Here is an 18,706-nt window from a genome sequence, read left to right as displayed (position 1 = left end):
GGGTCGGTAAGCAAATTGGAGTGGGTCTAGGGTGTCCGGTAGGGTGGAGGTGATATGGTCCTTGACTAGTCTCTCAAAGCACTTCATGATGACGGAAGTGAGTGCTACGGGGCGATAGTCGTTTAGCTCAGTTACCTTAGCTTTCTTGGGAACAGGAACAATGGTGGCCCTCTTGAAGCATGTGGGAACAGCAGACTGGGATAAGGATTGATTGAATATGTCCGTAAACACACCAGCCAGCTGGTTGCTGCATGCTCTGAGGACGCGGCTGGGAATGCCGTCTGGGCCTGCAGCCTTGCGAGGGTTAACACGTTTAAATGTTTTACTCACCTCGGCTGCAGTGAAGGAGAGCCCGCAGGTTTTGGTAGGGGCCGTGTCAGTGGCACTGTGTTGTCCTCAAAGCGGGCAAAAAAGTTGTTTAGCCTGTCTGGAGCAAGACATCCTGGTCCTCGACGGGGCTTTTCTTTTTGTAATCCGTGATTGACTGTAGACCCTGCCACATACCTCTTGTTCTGAGCTGTTGAATTTCGACTCGATTTTGTCTGTACTGAGACTTAGCCTGTTTGATTGCCTTGCGGAGAGAATTGCGGAGAGAATAGCCAGGCAGTAGTTATGTAAAATCAAAAGAAGTGCCCTCACATCACAGTTGATGTCTATCAGCTTTCATCTAGAGACTTTCATGTGGATTTCAAGGCTCTAAAACCCAGTGTTGAGAGAAAATAACATACACTGTCATTTATTTACCTTTTTTAACACAACGGCAGCCATTAGCTCACCATCAAAGAGCTTCCATTCCGCTATATGTGGCTATGAGTGTATGTGTTGAGCATTTTCCCCATCACTAGTGATTCATGTCTAGCTCTCGGCAAAGTCAAAGCAGAAGGACTTTCATACTGTAGCTCTGAATGGGTGACCAATGACCACTCATACAAATGATTGGATGTCAAGAATATGCCAGCAGTATTTCTCCCTTGTAAAACACTGGAGGTGTCTCATGGCCAAGTGTGTGTGTGTGTGTGTGTGTATGTGTGTGTATAAAGAGAACTGTCATGTCAGGTTCTGTTTTGGTTTACACTGTTCTGCCCACCCTGCAATGCATGCTGGTACACCCCACTGATTGCTCTAGCCTCTCTCTGTCACCTTACTTGACACTGTCGCAGATGGCAACTCCCTAAGAGCTCTGGCTCTCTCTCTCACACTCTGTTGCCATGGTTTCCTCACACCATGACATCCCATGATGCAACATGTTGATAGTCTGGAACTGTGATCAAATGAAAACCCTAGGGTTATTTCATTAGGATTTTTTTTCTAGTTTGTTTTAAGTGTGACACTTTAGGTGTGTTGTATATCATAGCATAAATAATGGAATCAAAGTAATAACAGTTCAACGTGGGCCACCCACAACCCTGACACTCCAAATGGATTATCAACTGTCATAGAACAAAACAATTGTATATCTCTGTCCGTTTGTATTGCCCCTTTTCCCAAAGTCACTCTACTTTGTCAAACACAGTAGGTTTATTATTTGATCAGCTGGCAGGTGCTTCAGGGGAACTGTGCTTATTGATCATCTCCATCTGGTTGATGAAGTAACTTTGACACATCAAGTACCAGATACATATCTATGAAGAGGCACACAAGGTATTCACAAATAGCTCTTTTGCTAGCCAGTGAGTTCACACAGCTACATTTCAGTACATAGAAATGTGTTGTTTATACGCCCGTCCAATGTCAAGTGTATGGTACAAAAGATTAGACTTTTTGGTAGGCTCAGGGGTTGAGTGTCACTTGCACAGAAAAATGATGCCGAAATGGAGTGAGAGAAATGTCTTTGTTCAAGTGAAAACCTTAACCTCCTTAATTGTCAGTGAAGAGGTCACTTAAAACCAGCCCTTCAAAGGGCACTTTGAAATGTGTAAAGTGCTCTTTAGTAGAGTTCAATTGGTGCCACTGCCATTCACATGCATTAACTGTTTAATGTGTTCATAACGTATTTATAGTATGTTTATAATTACGTCAGTGTCAGTGATCTGTGTAATTTATTAGCATCTTAAAAGATACAACAAGACGGATGCGGATATAAAATCGATATAGATACTACATTGTGAGATACTACAGTGAGAGAGTGGCATAGGGACATGGACGCAGATATGAAACCTGAGAGAGATGGAGGTAGAGATACTGACACACCAAGAGAGATATGGGGGGCAGCAGACTGTCGTTAGTGTCAGACAAGCCAGACGCAAGCTGTGAGAGTGTGAGGCTAGCAGATGTGTCACAGATCACAACCATGGGGAGAAGAATCATTCCAGATGAGTCCACAGATGGAAGTCATCATAGCACAGTACCCAGCTAGCACATTTCTTAAAAGTTGTGGGAACGTACGTTTTTGGTTTGCCATTGGTTCTGGGAACATAGCCGTACGTTTCCTGACGGTAAAACAAAACTAGAAACATAAATCTTTAGGTTGCAGGAAGGTTCTGAGAACGTTTTATTATGGTTCTCTGAAAGTTATCCTGGGAGTTTTTTTTTAACATTCTGAGAACAGAAATGTTACATTATTTGAAAGTAATTAAATAACGTTCTGAGAACATTCTCTAAATGTTGTGAATGTTTTGAATGAAATGTAAAGATGTAAAGGTTTTTTAATAACTTCCTTAAAACTTTCGCTGAATGTTTCAATAAAACTGCTAGTTTAGGTTAACTGTTTTGAACTCCAAGCACAGATAGGACACATGGAAATGAATTTGCTTAGGCATTAATCATGCAAACACATTGATTTCTTATTGTGACAAGGCTTCAGTGAGATTTGAACCTATGATCTTCTGTTTTCTAGCCATGTAATTAGTCCACTGCTCCACCAGGATAGAGCTAGCATGCCATGTTATTTTAATTTTATTTATTTATTTTTATTTCACCTTTATTTAACCAGGTAGGCTAGTTGAGAACAAGCTCTCATATGCAACTGCGACCTGGCCAAGATAAAGCAAAGCAGTGTGACACAGACAACAACACAGAGTTACACATGGAGTAAACAATAAACAATAAACAAGCCAATAACACAATAAACAAGTCAATGACACAGTAGAAAAAAGAAAGTCTATATACAGTGTGTGCAAAAGCCACGAGGAGGTAGGCAATAAATAGGCCATAGGAGCGAATAATTACAATTTAGCAGATTAACACTGGAGTGATAAATGAGCAGATGATGATGTGCAAGTAGAGATACTGGTGTGCAAAAGAGCAGAAAAGTAATTCAAATAAAAACAGTATGGAGATGAGGTAGGTAGATTGGGTGGGCTATTTACAGATGGACTATGTAAAGCTGCAGCGATCGGTTAGCTGCTCAGATAGTTGATGTTTAAAGTTGGTGAGGYAAATAAAAGTCTCCAACTTCAGCGATTTTTGCAATTCGTTCCAGTCACTGGCAGCAGAGAACTGGAAGGAAAGGCGGCCAAATGAGGTGTTTGCTTTGTGGATGATCAGTGAGATATACCTGCTGGAACGTGTGCTACGGGTGGGTGTTGTTATCGTGACCAGTGAACTGAGATAAGGCGGAGCTTTACCTAGCATAGACTTATAGATGACCTGGAGCCAGTGGGTCTGGCGACGAATATGTAGCGTGGGCCAGCCGACTAGAGCATACAGGTCGCAGTGGTGGGTGGTATAAGGTGATTTGGTAACAAAACGGATGGCACTGTGATAGACTGCATCCAGTTTGCTGAGTAGAGTGTTGGAAGCTATTTTGTAGATGACATCGCTGAAGTCTAGGATCGGTAGGATAGTCAGTTTTACTAGGGTAAGTTTTGCGGCGTGAGTGAAGGAGGCTTTGTTGCGAAATAGAAAGCCAATTCTAGATTTGATTTTGGATTGGAGATGTTTAATATGAGTCTGGAAGGAGAGTTTACAGTCTAGCCAGACACCTAGGTATTTATAGTTGTCCACATATTTTTTGTAGGTCGGAACCGTCCAGGGTGATGATGCTAGTCGGGCTGTCGGGTGCGGGCAGCGAACGGTTGAAAAGCATGCATTTGGTTTTACTAGCGTTTAAGAGCAGTTGGAGGCCACGGAAGGAGTGTTGTATGGCATTGAAGCTCGTTTGGAGGTTAGTTAGCACAGTGTCCAAGGAAGGGCCAGAAGTATACAGAATGGTGTCGTCTGCGTAGAGGTGGATCAGGGAATCGCCCGCAGCAAGAGCGACATCATTGATATATACAGAGAAAAGAGTTGGCCTGAGAATTTAACCCTGTGGCACCCCCATAGAGACTGCCAGAGGTCCGGACAACATGCCCTCCGATTTGACACACTGAACTCTGTCTGCAAAGTAGTTGGTGAACCAGTCGAGGCAGACTATTGTGTCTGCCGATTAGAATACGGTGATTGACAGAGTCAAAAGCCTTGGCCAGGTCGATGAAGACGGCTGCACAGTACTGTCTTTTATCAATGGCGGTTATGATATCGTTTAGTACCTTCAGCGTGGCTGAGATGCACCCGTGACCGGCTCGGAAGCCGGATTGCACAGCGGAGAAGGTACGGTGGGTTTCGAAATGGTCAGTGATCTGGTTACTAACTTGGCTTTCGAAGACTTTAGATGGGCAGGATGGATATAGGTCTGTAACAGTTTGGGTCTAGGGTGTCACCCCCTTTGAAGAGGGGGATGACCGCGGCAGCTTTCCAATCTTTAGGGATCTCGGACGATACGAAAGAGAGGTTGAACAGGCTGGTAATAGGGGTTGCCACAATGGTGGCGGATAGTTTTAGAAAGAGAGGGTCCAGATTGTCTAGCCCAGCTGATTTGTACAGGTCCAGGTTTTTCAGCTCTTTCAGAACATCTGCTGTCTGGATTTGGGTGAAGGAGAACCTGGGGAGGCTTGGGCGAGTAGCTGTGGGGGATGAGTAACTGCGGGGGATTTATCATTGGTGACCGTGTTACCTAGCCTCAGTGCAGTGGGCAGCTGGGAGGAGGTGCTCTTGTTCTCCATGGACTTTACAGTGTCCCAAAACGTTTTGGAGTTAGAGCTACAGGATGTGAATTTCTGCTTGAAAAAGCTAGCCTTTGCCTTCCTGACTGGCTGCGTGTATTGGTTCCTGACTTCCCTGAACAGTTGCATATCGTGGGGACTATTCAATGCTAATTTAGTCCGCCACAGGATGTTTTTGTGCTGGTCAAGGGCAGTCAGGTCTGGAGTGAACCAAGGGCTATATCTGTTCTTAGTTCTGCATTTTTTGAACGGGGCATGCTTATCTAAGATGGTGAGGAAATTACTTTTAAAGAATGACCAGGCATCCTCGACTGACGGGATGAGGTCGATATCCTTCCAGGATACCCAGGCCAGGTCGATTAGAAAGGCCTGCTCGCAGAAGTGTTTTAGGGAGCGTTTGACAGTGATGAGGGGTGGTCGTTTGACCGCGGACCCATAGCGGATACAGTGATCACTGAGATCCTGATTGAAAACAGCGGAGGTGTATTTGGAGGGCATTTTGTTTTACTCATAGAAATCTGTTCATTTTAGTGTATTCAATCAGACCCCATTTCAAAAGAAACAAGCACTCATTAAGATCAGGTGTGGCCAATTAGTGGGCGCGGCCAACACACCTCAACTCACTTGATAAGATGGAGCATAGAGTTTTGTTGAAGCTGAGAACGGAATTTATATGTTTTTGAATAATATTCTTAGAACGTTTTTTGAACATTACTAATGTTGTCTTGTGGCTTTTATGGAATGTTTTCTTAATTTTCTGAGAACATGAAACATGAAGAAGAAACATGAAGAAACCTGAAGAAAAGGTATACTGAAATTCCCACAAAAGAACATTGTTTCTTAACGTTCTCTGAACATTCTGAGAACATGACTTTAAATAGAACCATGAGGAAACCTGTAGGAAACGTTATGCTGAGGTACTGAAATTCCCACCTAAGAAGCAAGTGGTTCTCAGAACGTTATGTTCTCGTTGGGTGTCCTGCACCATTCCTAGAACGTTGTGGGAAGGTTTTATGCAAAATAACCATAGGAAAACCACGCTCTCACCAAGCAAGCTCTTAGAAACACATGTTTCTCAGAACATTATGTGCTAGCTGAGTATCCTGCACCATTCCCATGGCATTATGAGAAGGTTGCATGCAAAATAACCATAGGACAACCACACTCTCATCAAGCTCTAAGAAACATATGGTTCTCAGAACATTATCTGCTAGCTGGGTAAAACCTATTACCTACATTTCCAGTGTTTGGCTTGCTACATAGCAGACACGCTGCAATTAACCTTTTGTGATTACCCAGGTAATCAAACATGTAGCACACATTATTAAAAAAGACAAGATGCCAGATCAGGAGTTAATGCAACGTTTTTGAGGGAAGCCAACCCCTTAAATGAAATGCCTGACTGCTGGACAGACACGTGACAAATGGCTGTTTAGAGACAGACAGACAGACACACAGAGACACAGACAGATAGTCTCCCGGGTGGCGCAGTGGTCTAGGGCACTGCATCGCAGTGCTAGCTGCGCCACCAGAGTCTCTGGGTTTGCGCCCAGGCTGGGCTGGGTTCGCGCCCAGGCTCTGTCGCAGCCGGCCGCAACCGGGAGATCCGTGGGGCGAAGCACAATTGGCATAGCGTCGTCCGGGTTAGGGAGGGTTTGGCCGGTAGGGAGGGTTTGGCCGGTAGGGATATCCTTGTCTCAGTATGTAAAAATGTAATAAAATGTAGGCACTCTACTGTAAGTCGCTCTGGATAAGAGCATCTGCTAAATGACTAAAATGTAAATGTAAATGTAGATAGACAGGCTGGGAAGCAATGGCTGCTGACTGGAACCAGTAGGCCTTGTCGATGAGGTTCAAAGTGGTGCTCCGGGAGGCGGAAGGTTAATCAATTTGACATGGAGCGGGCTAAGGTTAAGTACTGTACCCCTCCACTAGAGGGAAGGCAAGACAGTTGCGGAAGATAGAGAGAGTTCAAAATCCTGTTTTCCTTTCTATGTGACACGGATTCCCTTCACTCAACGCAACCTGCTGGCTAGGATAAATCTGTTCAAACTCACCAACAATTAGCTTTCTGTATGAACGATTATTCAAACATAAAGATTTCTCCCCAGATCCCACTGTCACACATTGCTACTTTATAGGCATTCATTCAGGMGGAGTTTTTCTGTGTTGACAGTGAGCGTTCACCAAAACTGTAATCAGAGCAAAAGTAATCGAGTTATGCCCTCAGCTTGTATTGTTGATGTAATTGTAAAATATCTATTTTAGCGCTGGTCTGATGCGTGATCTTACTTGAGCTCAGAGGACTGTGAGATAATCCTGTTTGCTAAAAGTGGTTCAAACTCATTTGTTTTTAAATACGATTTGAATGACATGTTTTATTGTTTCACAGAGGACAAAGCAGAATCTGCTTTAGAAGAATGTTGTTCATCTGACCAGAATATTATTCAGAATATTGATTTTGACTTCTAAGAGATCGTGTACACTTAATCCACCACAAGGAGCTCGCTTTTCCATGATTCAGGCGGTTTCAGGTGGTTTATCCAAATCATTCTGAAGTCTTTATGGAGAAGGAAATTATGACCTTGAGAGTAATCCAAAATATCATTATAGTTAGCTAGCCAAAATGTTTTATCTTTGTGTGTGTGTGTGTGTGTTATGATCACCATAATCACATTGCTTAGAAAAGATTGAACCAATTTGGACTGGTGGATTTGTGTAAATGCAGGGTGTTGAAAGCAGCCAGTATTACACTGGGCAATATTTTATTCAAATGAGCTGCCACTCCACGTTTGTTTCTATGTGTGTGTGGTGGAGAGAGAGAGAATATGCTAATGGTGAAGCAATGCAACAGAGAGCTGTGTGTGTGTGTGTGTGTGTGTGTGTGTGTGNTGTGTGTGTGTGTGTGTGTGTGTGTGTGTGTGTGTGTGCGCAAAATCTGGGGAATTGTGTGTATACATTTGGCAGTAGGGTTGTGATTCAGTAGCGCTGATGTTAATGATCCCCTGTGGATTTACGACGCAGACGGATGAAGCCTACACACACACACACACACACACGCATGCGCACACGCACGCACGCACGCACACACACACATACACACATACACAAACAAAGTGGACTGCTTTTCAGATGACATCTTACTGGTGAGAAACGCTCTTTGGATGTCTCGCCCTTCATTTCTCTCTCCCTTCATCCCACTCTCCCTTCATCCCTTTCTCCCTTCATCTCTCTCTCCCTCCATCACTCCTTCCCTTTCTCCCTATAATGTTTTATTCTAGTCTAGGAAGCTGTGTATAGGGGTCAGGGCCGGCTCTAGCCTTTTGTGGGCCCTAAGTGAGATTTGGTTGGGGGGCCCCCCATTTTGCGGGCAAAACCCTCTTGACGGGGGACAGAAAAATGTACGTTTTAAAGTATATTTCCTGCAATTCAACACATTTTCCCATGGAGAGTAGAGAAAATGTTCCAGTTTTAAAGCAAACTTTCTGCAATTCTACACATTTTGCTTACATGCTGCCCACACTGCTCGCGTTACGTGCATCAATGAGTGTCTGCGTAGGCCAGGCGCTAAAATATAACGTGCTTCTATTTTGACACTTGATGCGCTGCAAATCCTGCCTCTCCCATCTCCTCATTGGTTTTTAAGCACTTATACCCATGTGGGTGATTGAAAGATGAACTGAGCTCCACACTCCTGTTCAGTTGGTGGTGGTAATGCACCCTAAAGTTGGTTGCTAACTGCCATATAAAATCCACAGAAGAAGAAGAGGAAGAAGACAACTGAAGGAGGAGAGATTACTAGAAACTAACTGGGTTTCCCCTTTTATCTGTTGATTAATTGTCAGAGTAGAGAGCACACACAATTTTGTGGGACTCAAAATGGGTCAAAATTCTACAAAGATCCAGATGGCCATGAATGTTTAATGTGTTTTGACCTGTCCCCAAATTAATATAGTTGGTTCAGAGTTCGTTTTGAAATTTCAACCTGRACGTCCTGATCGTGTCTGGTGTGGATGGACAAAATCAATATGCGCAAGATGGTGCACACATATGCCCGGGCTAGTCAGAATGTTAGACTTATGCCATGTTAATGATATCTGAGTGAGAGTGACTAACAAAATCAATGGGGGCCCCCTGGAGGTCAGGGGCCCTGTGCATGTGCTCTGTGTGTCTGGTCGGTATTCGGTCATGATTACTACAAGTTTAGATAGTCTAGCCAGCTAACATACCATTCAAACAATTGTTTGCTGACAAGGCTAATTGAGTGACTGTCAGTGACTGACATAACAAGAAAAAAACTGTTGATGCACAACCAAATTTCAAAATTGCACCTTGTGTATTCTACTATTCTAACTCTCAACAGTAAGTTGAGACACCGAGTTCCCCAACTAGTTTTTTTTGCGGCAGGAGCCGGCCCTGACACTGGTCTATAACCTAATGGTTTCAAAGGGAACCTCTTCTGTTTAGCATGAATGGCTTGATGTAGGACAAAGTGATGTTAGGTCATTGTCGTGCCGTTCACGTCTTCCGCTGTGGAGGACAGGCCTCCAGGGAGGACGATTAGGGAAGTCCATTTAGGAACTGTAATACGCTGAATTGGTTTATTTTTTGTTTGTTACGATGATTTGTTTCGAGAACATAATAATAATAATTGAAAGATTATTGGAATCTGTGTGGGTAGCTGGACAGGTAGGATGACTGACAGTGAAGGTGAACAGGTGGTCACGGGTCAGGTGACAGAGGAATGGATGAGACTGAGGCAGGAAGTTCTTTAACCACAAAGTGGTTTATTTACTGTGTAGTATGTCTGTGCTGCATAACAAAGGAAACAGAATAACATGTATCCAATCAAATTCATAATCACAAAGGTCAAATCATAACAATCATTCTCATTATTAACATAATTAGGTAATTCAGCAATTCAGTTCGATAATAAGTCAATAGGAATCGTCATTGAGTCATTTAGGCTCGTAACTATTCATCATAATCATGAGAATAATAATTCAATCAGTTATCGGTTATTCAATCTATAATCTCCATCTGTTTGATATCAGAATGGATCAGTTCAGCAAACAATAATGACGTTTCATATTTCATCCTTTCAGGTTTGTCTTCATATGTACATGTAATTTCATTACATATTAACCATAATTGGCCTGTGATGATCTGTAGGACCGTGATCGTTGTCCATTTACATTACGCAATAGGTTTGAAGCGTGCGCTCCGCGGTAATAACTATAAACAATAACTGATGGCCCGCTCTCCCGAACGCAACAAATAGTTCAGATGAAAGGTAACAGCTTCAGTGGATTTACGTTGATTCATGGACGCACAGAATGTCTGGATTAAACAGAGTTAAGGAAGAGAAAGCAGCGAGGTCCTACAGCAGCGATTTCGTCCTTATAATGAGTTGAGATCTGTCGGACATTTCCACTTGACCTAATTAAAGCGCCCCTGGCCCAGCTGAGCAAGTGGCCAAGAATTAAAGGATGATTCCACCAACTCCATGGGCCTTTTCTACAATAATAATAATACATGCCATTTAGCAGATGCTTTTATCCAAAGTGACTTACAGTCATGCGTGCGTGCGTGCATACATACATACATGTTAAGCACAGGTGGTCCCAGGAGTGGAATCCGCTATCGTGGTGTTGCAAGAGCCATGCTCTACCAACTGAGCTACAGAGGAGCACATTTTTAGTTTGGTTCACTTTCAATGGAGTAGATGGTTGTGTCACTTCTGGAGTTTGGCCTTGTGACCCCAATGCTGTGTTCCAATGAGCAAACCACTACTCCACCCTAATCCTACCTAATCCTATCATTTATAATAAAAAAACATTAGTCTGAATCTACTAATCTAAGGTGAGTAGAGTGTGGAACAGTATAATAATTTTTACTTTATTCAGTCAGATGGGCAGGTTTTGCATTTGAGATTTACATTGGTTCCATTTTGCAAGCAACTCAATCAAACACAACTGAAGTAGGCTATTTGAAAGAAAACAAACACTATTTTAATCCAGGTCTAGGCAGCACCTTGTTTTCCGGGATCCATCCGGGGAGCTGTTAACTGCCTTGCTCAAGGGCAGAACGGCAGATGTTTTACCTTGTCGGCTTGGGGATTTGAACTAGCAACCTTTCAGTTACTGGCCCAACGCTCTAAGCGTTAGGTTACCTGCCGCCCGATCGGCTTCATACCTCCCCCACGATGCTGTTGCTGGTGCTTAGTACTGTAATGTGTAGGGCGTAGATTTTTTCCTGACAGGAAGTGATGTTTTACAGTACAAACGATACATGGGCTGCATTCCATTCCAACTGGTATTGTAGATGTAAAAAAATGCTCAACCTAGTTTCTACCATATTTCTTTCACCTTTCCAGTGTGAAGGAGAGTGAACAAGGGCAGAAGGAAGAGAGGACTTTTTGGAAGGGAATGCAGCCTATGACTGGTACTACACCACCGCAAGTCACTATGTTCACACTATGTCCATGACTAGCCACTTAAAAGTCTGGTGAAGTGCATAGAGGACTGTATTGATTCTGCTTGGGCTCATCAAGGAAGATGTACTCCATCGTCTGCATGTCAATAAGGTCTGCGATTAGAACCTCTGGGAGTGAGCTGATTAGTGATACCTACTCACTGTGATCTTCTTGCTTTGTTGGATAGCCAGAAAGGAGGATGTGTGTATGCCGTGCATTGGATGAAAAGGTACTAACTAGTATAACAGTAGCTCATTAGTATAATGTGGACGATCTGTTCTCAGTTGACTGTTTGAATGGTGTGTCTGTCATTTCTTTTGAAACCTCTTCTTGAATATCTATAAGGGCTATGTTGTTATAAATGAAGATGTATGTTGATCTAGCTAGATCCTTTTCAAACTCAGATTTGAAAGGTCGTCTCTCCTGTCTTTGTAGCAGTGTTCAGATGCTTGCTACAACAATAAAGGATTATCTTTGTTTTAAAACAAATAACTTTCCAGCTATATCTATCCTCCTAACTCCATTACTGCTGATTCAGACTTACACAATCATCTCTCAATCATCTGAATAACCTACTGTGTTAAATGAGGCCTCTCCTCCTGGTTACCCTAGTGACCATATCCCTCGCGCATCCCGCAAAGGCGGAGGTGTTGCTAACATTRACGATAGCAAATTTCAATTTACAAAAAAAAYAAGAAATCGCTGCGTTTTCGTCTTTTGAGTTTCTAGTCATGAAATCTATGCAGCCTACTCTATCACTTTGTATAGCTACTGTTTACAGGCCTCCTGGACCGTATACAGCGTTCCTCACTGAGTTCCTTGAATTCCTATCGGACCTTGTAGTCATGGCAGATAATATTCTAATTTTTGGTGACTTTAATATTCACATGGAAAAGTCCACAGACCCACTCCAAAAGGCTTTCAGAGCCATCATCGACTCAGTGGGTTTTGTCCAACATGCCACAGTCTGGACCAAGTTTTGTCCCGTGGAATAAATATTGTGGATCTTAATGTTTTTCCTCATAATCCTGGACTATCGGACCACCATTTATTACGTTTGCAATCGCAACAAATAATCTGCTCAGACCCCAACCAAGGATCATCAAAAGCCGTGCAATAAATTCTCAGACAACCCAAAGATTCCTAGATATACCTTCCAGACTCCCTCCACCTACCCAAGGACGTCAGAGTACAAAAATTGGTTAACCACCTAACTGAGGAACTAAATGTAAACTTGCGTAATACCCTAGATGCAGTCGCACCCCTAAAAACAAAAATAATTTGTCATAAGATTCTAGCTCCCTGGTATACAGAAAATACCCGAGCCCTGAAGCAAGCTTCCAGAAAATTGGAACGGAAATGGCGCCACACGAAACTGGAAGTCTTCCAACTACCTTGGAAAGACATTCCAATGCAGTATCGATGAGCCCTCACTGCTGCTCGATCAACTTAATTTAGGCGAACATGAACAATCCAAAATGTATTTTTGATACTGTTGCAAAGCTAACTAAAAAGCAGCATTCCCCAAGAGAGGATGGCTTTCACTTCAGCAGTGATAAATTCATTAACTTCTTTGATGAAAAGATCATGATCATTAGAAAGCAAATTACGGACTCCTCTTTAAATCTGCGTATTTCTCCAAAGCTCAGTTGTCCTGAGTCTGCACAACACTGCCAGGACCTAGGATCAAGGGAGACACTCAAGTTTTTTAATACTATATCTCTTGACCCATTGATGAAAATAGTCTTGGCCTCTAAACCTTCAAGTTGCATACTGGACCCTTTTCCAACTAAACTACTGAAAGAGCTGCTTCCTGTGCTTGGCCCTACTATGTTGAATATAATAAACAGCTCCCTATCCACTTGATGTTTACCAAACTCACTAAAAGTGGCAGTAATAAAACCTCTCTTGAAAAAGCCAAACCTTGACCTAGAAAATATAAAAAACTATTGGCCTATATCGAATCTCCCCTTCCTCTCAAAAAATTTGAAACAGATGTTGCGCAGCAACTCATTGCCTTCCTGAAGACAAACAATGTATGCGAAACGCTTCAGTCTGGTTTTATACCCCATCATAGCACCGAGACTGCACTCGTGAAGGTGGTAAATGACCTTTTAATGGCGTCAGACCAAGGCTCTGCATCTGTCCTCGTGCTCCTAGACCTTAGTGTTGCTTTTGATACCATCGATCGCCACATATTTTTGGAGAGATTGGAAACCCAAATTCCTACACGGACAAGTTCTGGCCTGGTTTAGATCTTATCTGTCGGAAAGATATCAGTTTGTCTCTGTGGATGGTTTGTCTTCTGACAAATCAACTGTAAATGTCGGTGTTCCTCAAGGTTCCGTTTTAGGACCACTATTGTTTTCACTATATATTTTACCTCTTGGTGATGTCATTCAGAAACATAATGTTAACTTTCACTGGCTATGCGGACGATACAAAGCTGTACATTTCGATGAAACATGGCGAAACCCCAAAATTGGCCTCCCTGGAAGCCTGTGTTTCAGACACAAGGAAGTGGATGGCGGCAAATGTTTTAATTTTAAACTCAGAAAAAACAGAGATGCTAGTTCTAGGTCCCAAGAAACAAAGAGATATTATATTGGATCTGACAATTAATCATGATGGTTGTACAGTAATCTCAAATAAAACTGTGAAGGACCTCAGCGTTACTCTGGACCATGATCTCTCTTTTGATGAACATATCAAGAATATTTCAAGAACAGCTTTTTTCGTCTTCGTAACATTGCAAAAATTAGAAACTTTCTGCTAGAATCTTGACTAGAACCAAAAGCTTTGATCATAGTACTCCAGTGCTGGCCTCTCTACACCGGCTTCTTGTAAAGGCTAGGACTGATTTCAAGGTTTTACTGTTAACCTACCTATCTTTGCGATTTGGTCCTGCCGTACATACCTACTCGTACGCTATGGTCACAAGACGCAGGCCTCCTTACTGTCCCTAGAATTTCTAAGCAAACAGCTTGAGGCAGGACTTTCTCCTATAGAGCTCCATTTTTATGGAATGGTCTGCCTATCCATGTGAGAGACGCAGACTTGGTCTCAACCTTTAACCTTTCTSGKGCAGGCGTTCCGCTAGTGACCCACCTCGACAACATCTGGTGAAATTGCAGAGCGCCAAATTCAAAATACAGAAATAGTCATAATAAACATTCATAAAAAATACAAGTGTTATACATCGGCTTAAAGATGAACTTCTTGTTAATCCAGCCGCTTTGTCAGATTTCAAAAAGGCTTTACGGCGAAAGCATACCATGCGATTATCTGAGGACAGCGCCTCGCTTACGAAAGTATACAAACATTTTACAACCAAGTAAAGGAATTACAAGTCAGAAATAGCGATAAAATTAATCACTTACCTTTGAAGATCTTCATATGGTTGCAGTCACAAGAGTCCCAGCTACACAATACATGTTTGTTTTGTTCAATAAAGTCCCTCTTTATATCCCAAAAACTCAGTTTTGTTGGCGCGTTTTGTTCAGTAATCCACTGACTCCAAGGCGGTCAAAACATGCAGACGAATACATCCTAATAGTACCAGTAAAGTTTGGCGAAACATGTCAAACGATGTTTACAATTAATCCTCCAAGCTCTGTCCACATGGCACCAAAATAATGTTGTCTCAACTGGCAAAAGGGCAGCACTACAGATTAATTGCCTATCTATCTGGAGCTCCATCTCATTCTCAATCCTTGTTGAAAGTTTGATCAGATAGCACCCCATCTGTGGCTCCTTGCCTAGAGGTACTCTGTATTTTCTGCCCAATGATGCCCATCACCCTTAGACATGTCTTAGATTACAGCAAAAAGAGCCTCAAGCCTTTTTCATACTGAAAGTCTAATCCACCACCCCTTGTTTTCTATTTCTCCTTAGCCTCTGGGATCTCCTCGCCCCCCTCAACTCCTCCGACGCAGTCCGTCAAGCAGCCGCCGGCGTTCCTGCTGGAGGCCTATCGGAGCGAGCCGGAGAGGCCGGAGGCACGGATGCGCTCCTACTCTTCCCCGCCAGACACCGGGCAACGCTTCAGTCTACCCTGCACCAAACCACCCATGACTCCCTCCACCCCCATCGCTATCTCACAATCACCACCAGTGAGTACTACCCCACTGCTAAAACACCCCTAAAGGGTTTCCCATTGAAATAAGGTGCAACTGAACAGTCTAACTCATATTCCTCTACCTTTTCCCCCCATGTGACCTAATTTTTGGTGTAGGCCTATGTTTATTTTATTTAACCAGGTAGGCTAGTTGAGAACAAGTTCTCATTTGCAACTGCGACCTGGCCAAGATAAAGCATAGCAATTCGACACAAACAACAACACAGAGTTACACATGGAATAAACAAAACATACAGTCAATAATACAGTACAAAAATAAGTCTATATACAATGTGAGCAAAGGAGGTGAGATAAGGAAGTCAAAAAAAAGGCCATGGTGGCGAAATAAATACATTATAGCAAGTAAAACACTGGAATGGTAGATTTGCAGTGGAAGAATGTGCAAAGTAGAAATAGAAATAATGGGGTGCAAAGGAGCAAAATAAATAAATACAGTAGTGGAAGAGGTATTTGTTTGGGCTAAATTATAGATAGGCTATGTACAGGTGCAGTAATCTGTGAGCTGCTCTGACAGCTGGTGCTTAAAGCTAGTGAGGGAGATAAGTGTTTCCAGCTTCAGAGATTTTTGCAGTTCGTTCGAGTCATTGGCAGCAGAGAACTGGAAGGAAAGACGACCAAAGGAGGATTTGGCTTTGGGGGTGACCAGTGAGATATACCTGCTGGAGCGCGTGCTATGAGTGGGTGCTGCTATGGTGACCAGTGAGCTGAGATAAGGTGGGGCTTTACCTAGCAGAGACTTGTAGATAATCTGTAGCCAGTGGGTTTGGCGACGAGTATGAAGCGAGGGCCAACCAACGAGAGCGTACAGGCCGCAATGGTGGGTAGTGTATGGGGCTTTGGTGACAAAACAGATGGCACTGTGATAGAATGCATCCAGTTTTTGAGTAGAGTGTTGGAGGGTATTTTATAGATGACATCACCGAAGTCGAGGATCGGTAGGATGGTCAGTTTTACGAGGGTATGTTTGGCAGCATGAGTGAAGGATGCTTTGTTGCGATATAGGAAGCCGATTATAGATTTAATTTTGGATTGGAGATGCTTAATGTGAGTCTGGAAGGAGAGTTTACAGTCTAGCCAGACACCTATGTATTTGTAGTTGTCCACGTGTTCTAAGTCAGAGCCGTCCAGAGTATGATGCTGGACGGGCGAGCAGGTGCGGGAAGTGATCGGTTGAATAGCATGCATTTAGTTTTACTTGTGTTTAAGAGCAGTTGGAGGCCACGGAAGGAGAGTTGTATGGCATTGAAGCTCGTCTGGAGGTTAGTTAACACAGTGTCCAAAGAGGGGCCAGAAGTATACAGAATGGTGTCGTCTGAGTAGAGGTGTATCAGAGAATCACCAGCAGCAAGAGCAACATCATTGATGTATACAGAGAAGAGAGTCGGCCCGAGGATTGAACCCTGTGGCACCCCCATAGAGACTGCCAGCGGTCCGGACAACAGGCCCTCCGATTTGACACACTGAACTCTATCAGAGAAGTAGTTTGCAAACCAGGCGAGGTAAACATTTGAGAAACCAAGGCTGTCGAGTCTGCCAATTAGAATGTGGTGATTGACAGAGTCAAAAGCCTTGGCCAGGTCAATGAATATGGCTGCACAGTAATGTCTCTTATCGATGGCGGTTATGATGTCGTTTAGGACCTTCAGCGTGGCTGAGGTGCACCCATGACCAGCTCTGAAACCAGATTGCATAGCGGAGAAGGTACAGTGGGATTCGAAATAGTCGGTAATCTGTTTGTGTAACTTGGCTTTCAAAGACCTTAGAAAGACAGGGTAGGATAGATATACAGTGGGGCAAAAAAGTATTTAGTCAGCCACCAATTGTGCAAGTTCTCCCACTTAAAAAGATGAGAGAGGCCTGTAATTTTCATCATAGGTACACTTCAACTATGACAGACAAAATGAGAAGAAAAATCCAGAAAATCGTAGGATTTTTTATGAATTTATTTGCAAATTATGGTGGAAAATAAGTATTTGGTCACCTACAAACAAGCAAGATTTTGGCTCTCACAACCTGTAACTTCTTCTTTAAGAGGCTCCTCTGTCCTATAGTGGATTTATCGGGGTGACAGTGTTTCCTAGCCTCAGAGCAGTGGGCAGCTGGGACGAGGTGCCTTATTCTCCATGGACTTTACAGTGTCCCAGAACCTTTTGAGTTAGAGCTACAGGATGCAAATTTCTGTTTGAAAAAGCTAGCCTTAGCTTTCCTAACTGCCTGTGTATATTTGTTCCTGAATTCCCTGAAAAGTTGCATATCACGGGGGCTATTCGATGCTAATGCAGAACGCCACAGGATGTTTTTGTGCTGGTCAAGGGCAGACAGGTCTGGAGTGAACCAAGGACTATATCTATTCCTAGTTCAATTTTTTTTGAATGGGCATGCTTATTTAAGATGGTGAGGAAGGCACTTTTAAAGAATAGCCAGGCATCATCTACTGACGGGATGAGGTCAATGTCATCCAGCGATACTAGAGAGAGGCATGCGTAGCCAAGTGAACATATGGGTCCAGTGAGTGGTTGGGCTGACTGGGGACACGGCGATTCAGACAGTTAGCAGGCCGATGCTAACAAGCTAACAGTTAGTATGCCGGGGCTAAACAAGCTAGCAGTTAGCAGTCCGGGGCTGGCAAGCTAGCAGTTAGCAGACCGGGTTAGCAAGCAAGCAGTTAGCAGGGGCTAGCAGTTAGCAGACTGGGGAAGGCAAGCTAGCAGTTAGCAGACCGGGGCAGGCAAGCTAGCAGTTAGCAGACCGTGGCTAGCAAGTTAGCCTTTGGGGGACGTCGCGATGGCGATAAGTCTGTACTGACATGTACAGTGCATTCGGAAAGTATTGAGACAAATTCCCTTTTTTCACATTTTGTTATGTTACAGCCTTAATTCCATATTTTTTAAATGTCCTCATCAATCTACATACAATAGCCCATAATGACAAAGCGAAAACAGGTTTTTAGAAATGTCTGAATACCTTTTTTACATAAGTATTCAGGCACCTATGAGACTCGAAATTGAGCTCAGGTGCATCCTGTTCCCATTGATCTTCCTTGAAAGGATTCTACAACTTGACTGGAGTCTACCTGTGGTAAATTCAATTGATTGGACATGATTTGGAAAG

At 43.2% G+C, this 18,706-nt stretch overlaps 1 protein-coding gene across 2 annotated transcripts in view; it reads left to right on the top strand.

Annotated features, from left to right (window-relative positions):
* Positions 1-18,706, top strand: part of LOC111972795 (5'-AMP-activated protein kinase subunit gamma-2-like) — a 143,819-nt gene that overhangs the window by 78,131 nt on the left and 46,982 nt on the right. For both annotated transcript variants that reach the window (XM_070446623.1, XM_070446624.1), the window contains one exon: positions 15,352-15,569. In XM_070446623.1, coding sequence (XP_070302724.1) covers positions 15,352-15,569 — 218 coding nt within the window. The remainder of the gene's footprint in view (positions 1-15,351; positions 15,570-18,706) is intronic.

Source organism: Salvelinus sp. IW2-2015, linkage group LG14 (genome assembly GCF_002910315.2).
Source record: "Salvelinus sp. IW2-2015 linkage group LG14, ASM291031v2, whole genome shotgun sequence".
In the NCBI taxonomy this organism is placed as follows: domain Eukaryota; kingdom Metazoa; phylum Chordata; class Actinopteri; order Salmoniformes; family Salmonidae; genus Salvelinus; species Salvelinus sp. IW2-2015.
The sequence above is the reverse complement of the archived record's forward strand: the minus strand, read 5'-3'. Positions and strand labels throughout refer to the sequence as shown.